The sequence below is a fragment of the Lampris incognitus genome, chromosome 3 (genome assembly GCF_029633865.1).
Source record: "Lampris incognitus isolate fLamInc1 chromosome 3, fLamInc1.hap2, whole genome shotgun sequence".
Taxonomy (NCBI): Eukaryota; Metazoa; Chordata; class Actinopteri; order Lampriformes; family Lampridae; genus Lampris; species Lampris incognitus.
Genome location: NC_079213.1, coordinates 77131436 through 77138319, shown reverse-complemented (window position 1 = coordinate 77138319; position 6884 = coordinate 77131436). Strand labels below are relative to the sequence as shown.

General features: G+C 39.6%; 1 protein-coding gene across 2 annotated transcripts; it reads right to left on the bottom strand.

The window, feature by feature from the left end:
• Window positions 1-722: 722 nt before the first annotated feature.
• cnga3a (cyclic nucleotide gated channel subunit alpha 3a) lies at window positions 723-6004 on the bottom strand. 2 transcript variants are annotated; one of them, XM_056277588.1, is made up of 8 exons: window positions 5904-6004; window positions 4743-4862; window positions 4419-4592; window positions 3954-4004; window positions 2792-2977; window positions 2483-2584; window positions 2288-2394; window positions 723-2119 (listed from the first exon to the last, which is right to left on the bottom strand). In XM_056277588.1, exons 1-8 carry the CDS (start codon window positions 6002-6004, stop codon window positions 723-725), a joined length of 2238 nt encoding a protein of 745 aa, XP_056133563.1. The 2 variants fall into 2 exon arrangements, with proteins under 2 accessions (XP_056133563.1, XP_056133564.1); XM_056277589.1 differs by having other exon boundaries at window positions 4419-4547.
• Window positions 6005-6884: the final 880 nt, after the last annotated feature.

Here is a 6884-nt window from a genome sequence, read left to right as displayed (position 1 = left end):
TTTTGGCCATTCAACAATATTGAAAGAGGATCTTTTAAATATTGAACGTATTCTTTCCAACTACAAAATGACCGAAGAGCAGGCACACAAATATATGTTTAATGTACATTTTAATGATAATTTTAGATGTCAACAATTCTATCATTGTAAACTTGATATTGTATACCAGTATTTAATACTCCGGTACAAGTTTACAGGATGGAGAACTGACATTTCAGTTTGTTTTATACATACATAGTAGTTAGTAACACCAAACATACTGTATTTATATGAATATGAAATTTTCAATGTTGTGTATTGTGTGTGTCCTGTACTTAATGTTTACCATATTAATACACACAGGGCAGGATATTATCTAAAAACAAAAATCCCTCAAAATTCAGTTGATTAAAAAAAATTAATCCTCATAACACTAAGGCTATGAAAAGCCATCTTCATAACAGAAAAGCCATCTTAATAATAGAACGCTCATATGGAATTTTTCTATTGCCTACACAAGTGTCACTGAACAAGATAGTTTCATGACTTTCACAAATCTCAAAAAGCACACTGGCTGTCAATAACAATGCAAAAAATATGTGCACCGCATACACTGTACACACGTTTGACACGTTTTAAGAAGAGTTATATTATACAGTCATAATGAACATGATTTGTATAAACAGAATGTATAAGCAATTAAAAAGTGCCAAGCTACCTTTTTCCTGGTTTGATTTCACACCTTATTGGACCTTTTTGTCTTTGTCAGCGACAACTTCAGACAGGTCTTCTGGCCTTACAGACTTCACCTTTGACTCCATGTCAGTGACCCTCTTTTTCATCTTTATCTGGGTCGAGTTAAACTCGGCCATCAGTTTGGCAAACTTGTTCTGCATGACACCCAGATTGCTCTGCAGTTTGACAATCTTCTCCTCCAGGTCTTTGGGGTCAGCGCCTGCATTTGCCACTGCTTCATCGATCAGGTTGTCCTTCATCAAGATGGCTTTACCCTTCTCCTCCAGAGCTTTCTTGGCATCTGGGTACTCAGTGAGCGCTTCCATCAAATCGTCTTTTGATAAAGCAAAAAGATCAGAGTAACCCACACTTCTGATGTTGGCTGTTCTCCTGTTGCCAGCCTTACTGCCCTTGATACCCAAGATGCTGATCTCCCCAAAATATGCGCCATCACTAAGTACCACAAACTGAGTGACTCCATCATCAGCAACCACAGCTAGTTTCCCCTCCTTGATGATGTACATCTCCCTGCCAATATCGCCCTTCTTACAGATGTAGTCTCCAGGACTGAACACTTGAGGCTGTAGCTTGAGTACCAATTCAATCAACAGGCCGGCTTCACAGTCCTGGAAGATGCGCACTTTCTTCAGGGTATCCAAATGGACGTTGATGGCAATCTCAGCCTTCAGCTTGTCAGGCAGGTTTTTCAACACTTCTTTCTCATCACATGTTTTCTTCTCCGTCCACAGATAGTCAAACCATTTGATCACCCTGGCCTCCAGGTCTTTGGAGACCTTTCGAAACTGCATGTACTGCTTTATGGAGTCAATCTTGGCCTGGAAATCAGCCCGAGAGGCGTTCATGTTGGAGATCATGGAGCCGACATTACCGACGATACTGGCAAAAATAAGCACGCCTGTGAGGAAGTCAGCAATAACAAAGAGGAACTCAACGTCCTTGACTGGAGGAGGGGTCTCTCCGATGGTAGTGAGGGTCAGAGTGGACCAGTACAGGCAGTAGATGTATTTTCTGACCAAACGGCCATGCTCCGGGTGACTGATGTTAGGGTACACCCAGGTGTCAGTCCCAAAACCAATAGTCTTAGAGATGGCAAAGAACCCACAGGCATTCCAGTGGATAATAACAAGGATGTAAAGTACGAGGTTACTGATGCGAAACATGTTTGGGAAGCTGGTTCTGGTTTCTGTGCGCTCAAAGAATTCCAACAGCCTTGCCATTTTACACAGACGATTCAATCTGAATTCAGGGTTGTTGAAGCCAAATCTCAGAAACAACATATCTGTGGGTATTATTGAAATCATGTCATATTTGAATTGAGACGTTGTTTTGTATTTATCTCTCAGCTTCTTGGAGTCTTTTACGAGCAGGCCTTGTTCCAGGTAACCTGTTGAAGGGGCAAGTGATTAGCAGTCCAAAATGACACTGTAAAAAACACATGACAGACATTGGCCTAAAAGCATATCCTGTTTGAGCAATGGCTACATTCATTTAAAATACTTGTCTTAATCACTCACAGAAAAATTCTACGTGAGAATAAACGGTATAATCTGACCTGTTCTTGCTCTAACGAATGTGTCTCCATAGTAGATGAGGTCTGAGGTGTAGTCAAGCACGATCCAAAGTTTTGTGTAAGAGTTCTGGAGTTCATTGAAACACGCCCTGGAAGAAAACAAGAGCTCACATTAGTTTATGCAACCATTGTACTGAGTAAATACTAAGTTATCTTATGAAGTGGTCTGGAGAATACCTTGTCACAATCATCATCAAGTTATAAAATACTGGGGCCGCGATGACGGTGAGCCATCTGTAGTACAAGTCTGTTGCTGGATCCATGATCCAGATTTCTTTCCTAAAAAAACAAAACAAAACAAAAAAAAAACCTTGTCATTAATTGACGCTGTCCATCATGTTCAAAACATACTTTTTAAATGCAAAACTTACAAAGCAAACCTCTGTGTGTTTATTCTCTGTCATGGATTACACAGAGACTTCCATGTAATATGAAAGACTTTGGGCCCTTGCAAAGATTCAGATACCCAAACAATGGGATACTTACGGAGGCGCCTCTTTCTTTTTATCGTCTTTCTTATCATCCTTCTTATCATCCTTCTTTTCATCTTTCTTCTCATCCTTTTTCTCATCCTTCTTCTCCTCTTCTTTCTTGTCCCCATCTTTCTTCTCATCTTTTTTCTCCCCATCCTTTTTCTCATCTTTTTTTATTTCCTCCTTGTCCTCTTTTTTGCTATGGATCACAGATTTTATTCTTACGTTGTTTTAAAAGGATGGGGTGGTCTACGGGGAGTTATTGGTCATCTACACGAACTATCCAGGACACAACACACAGTCATGAACTGAACTGGGACATGGTGGTGGTTTCTACAGTTTGGACTTTGCAGAAAGAGCTGGTGCAGGTATATTTCTCCAGCAGATGGCAGTGTTGCAGGGCTCCGTTTATATTGCTCAACTAAAGCATTAGTGTCTTTAGTTTTTTCTACCAGAAGATTTCTAGTAATTATCAAAATAAGGCTATAGGCTAAGATTTATTAGAGTAACCCATTATATATTTAAATGATCTTTTAACGTCAGTCCTGGTGGTTTAAATAAGCACAACTGGCATCATGACCTGCAACAACTAATTCCTTAATAAGTGAAAAAAGGAACTGGGGAGGTTTAAACTATCTACAGCAGTGGTTTTCAAACTTCATTTTTTGGGGACCCACATTTTCAGAATAGGTTTTCTTGTGAAGCCAAACTTATTTTGCTAATTATTGTGTTGGCTAATAGGACTACATTTGTCAGGCTTTTATAATGTTAAACTACCATCCTTCAGTGTTTTATCAATGGACCTGAGAAGGCTTTGGCTACATATAATACTTCTAGAAAATAATTTGGACCCCCCCCAAGACCCACCTGTGGGTACCAACCCACATTTTGAAAAACACTGAGCCACAATGAGAGGATGTGATAAGAGGACTGGGGGACATATTGAACAAAAACATTCTACACTATGGAAAACTTTCCAGTTACATAATTAAGTAGCCGACATCTACACATCTACATCTACACATCTCCATCCACATCTGCATCTACATCTGCATCTACATTTGCATTTCAATTTGCAGCTACATCTGCATTTCAATTTGCACACATAACCAGAGCTGTGCTGAAGCTGCTTTCTACATGCCCATATTTCTACATTTAGAGATGCACACACTTACTCATCTGTGTTGTTGCAGTTATTCATATTGTAAGCAGCTAGTGGCCACTTACTGATGAAGCATTGGAAAAAAGGACATAGTTTGTTAACCATCAATGTTCAAACATTTTTGTCAGCTCATTCTCATACCAACTGACACTTTTTGGTAGGGCACAGGTGTAGGTGCCCCACCTGAGAGTAATCAGTTGTAGCTCCTATTCTGAGCCATACACTGTTTCTTTTTTTGGTTTGTTTGAATGTTTTCAATGAGTGATCAGGTCACTGGGACAGATACATATTTTCCACTGTATACAGAACTTTAGTCGCTATCTACATGAAGCACAGAACTCATGACCAGGAAGCAAGGAAGGTGATGCGATCCTAGCACAAGTTCATGGTCATTTTTTGAATTGCCCAGGTCTGCTGGAGTCTGGACAATGTGATTAATTTGCATCGACAGTCTGTGGTGTAATAATTCAGAACTTACTTTCTCTTACGGAGGGTGTCATGGTGGCCCACGGACTGGGCGTTGCTTTCCTGACTGGAGACATCTTTGAGTTCGGGGCCTCTGAAGCGCTCTAAGAAAGAGTCGGGCCTCTCTGTCTCACGCTGCATTCTATGAGTTGTCCAGTTGCGCAGCATGAACAGGAAGTGAGAAAGCCTAAAGGATCAGTAGGAGGTGAAACAGTACACAGTGACACCTGTCTGGTGCTGGCTGCACATGGACAGTGGGTGAAAACTGTTTTACAGAACGCCAAGCGATTCATCATAACACCTGTTAACACCTAACACTATTGCTACAGCTGTGTACCTGGCCATTGCTCCAGCCCCTACAAATGGATCTCTGTGGAGCTCTGTATGTCTGCTGGCAGCTAAGGACAAAGCTTGCTCGCCCTGCGTATCCAGAGCATCATCACAGAGGGAGTGTGCCCTGGAAGACAGTGGGAGAAGCGTTAACAACCAGCACAACTTTAGGTAATCTCCCCTTTACAAAATGACTTGGCTTAAATGTTTTTGAATCCCCTATGGCTATCTTGTGATTTTGATTCATTTCTTTAAAAACAAAAAGAGCTTTGCCTTTATGTGACTCTTCCACCGTAACAGGAATGTTGTAACGACACATATAACATCGTCACTCCATATTTTTGGTATCTAGTAATTTGCTTAAATGGGAACCTGCAGGTGCCTACCGATTCAATGTTACAATATTTTAGTGGCGATTTGAAACACATGATTTTTCAAATATCACAACATGAATATTACTATTTGATATTACAATTCTTCAAGGCTCCATCCTCTTACCTACATTAAAATGTGAAAACTGCAATAATCCAACAAACATAAAGTGCATTTATTTTAAGCCCCATGTGTTACAAAAGCTTAAAACATGAGCATGCTTCCCTAAATAAACATTCAAACAATTTAAATGCAAACATTCAGCAATGTAGAACTCATTACATCGGACCCATTCATAAGACCTGTTCATTGTGCTTCAACATTACAATTTAGAGGAGATGCTGATATTAAAATTGTCACAGCTATATTGCAGTTTTGCACTGACCCCACCCTTCCCACCTCTATTAAATAGGAATTGGGGCTTGTACGATGGTTATACCCATTGTTGAGTAGCTCTGGTTAAGAGTGTGAGCTATTGTGAGCACTTCTGTGATAGGAACCTGCACTGATTTGCAGAATAAATAGATGGAAAGGAACTTACTAGCCACTATTTTTCTGTAAAAACGAAGAGAAGTTTGCACCTATTTCCCAGCGTTATTATTCTACAGACTGGTTTGAACAGTGTCTATTGGAAACGGTACTGATATGACAGACAGAACCCAAAGCAATGACATTTTCCCCCCTGCCCACAATACACAAAAAATCCGCACTGTGCAAAGACACACACAGGTGAGTCGAATACAATGACATTTCTAACATTAAATCGAATCTTCTGAGCTTTATGGTGCTATCAGACCTGCTGTCCCCATTTTCAATGACACTGAGGTCCTCATCAGATGTGTCGATGGACGGCCGTTGTCTCCTGGAATAGGATTGTTCTGTGCAGATTTTTGCCATTTTCTCTCATCCACTGCTGCTGTCTTGGTGCACACGGGTTATAGAGAGGTACTGTTGGTGAGACTACAACCACATGGTGAACATGTGTAATGTTAGTAACTGAACATGAAGACAAAACTCTGTACACATTTGATATTCTTAGTTCATTAAGAAAATGGGATGTCTTGAGATGAGAGAAGTGTGTTGCTGACATGTTTACCGAAAATTAGTTTTGAAAAACAATTTTCTCATTGTCTGAGTGAGGTTGTAACCTAAAAATACATCCTGATTATGTCTTTAACACTAAATGAGATCAGTGCCCTGTCACTGTGAAAGATCAACTGAGTTTTAAAATAACTAAGCTATGGTTAATGCGTAGCCTATGCAAGTGCCTCTGTTCAGTCATGTATATGGCATGTTAATTCCATTAGGACCACTTAAAGGAAAGGTACGGTGAGGCTGAGGTCAATATTCCCCTTCTGCTCTTAAATGTGTAGATTTGGAAAAACAGTCCATTCACACATGTAATCATGTGAAATACCCAATGATTGCACTGAGGAAAAAGTCTAGTTTTGATTTTAATAATGCACAATTCGATTTACTATGAGAAACTGTTATTATGCAAAATATGTTAATTTTTGCATCAAAAATGCATTCAGTGAATGTTAATTGCACTGCATATTAAGGAGATAGGCCACCGGTGGATAAAGAACACTGAAATAGATCTAAATATGAACATTCTTGTTTTCAGAATATAAACTGCATGCTATTAACGGTGTAAGGAATAGGTAAAGAAATTATAAAATACTCTGAGATGTTTGCATTTGCATCAAATGACAGGCTGTTGTTGTTGTTGTTTTTAGTTTTAGTTTTGATTATTTATTTACATGTAATTACTGAA

Coding starts and splice junctions, on each gene's coding strand:
- cnga3a (XM_056277588.1), bottom strand. CDS start 6,004: ATGGCAAAAATCTGCACAGAACAATCCTATTCCAGGAGACAACGGCCG. Junction 4,005..4,418: donor GACACCCTCCGTAAGAGAAA/GTAAGTTCTGAA, acceptor ATGCTTCATCAG/TAAGTGGCCACTAGCTGCTT. Junction 2,120..2,287: donor ATTCGTTAGAGCAAGAACAG/GTCAGATTATAC, acceptor CCCCTTCAACAG/GTTACCTGGAACAAGGCCTG.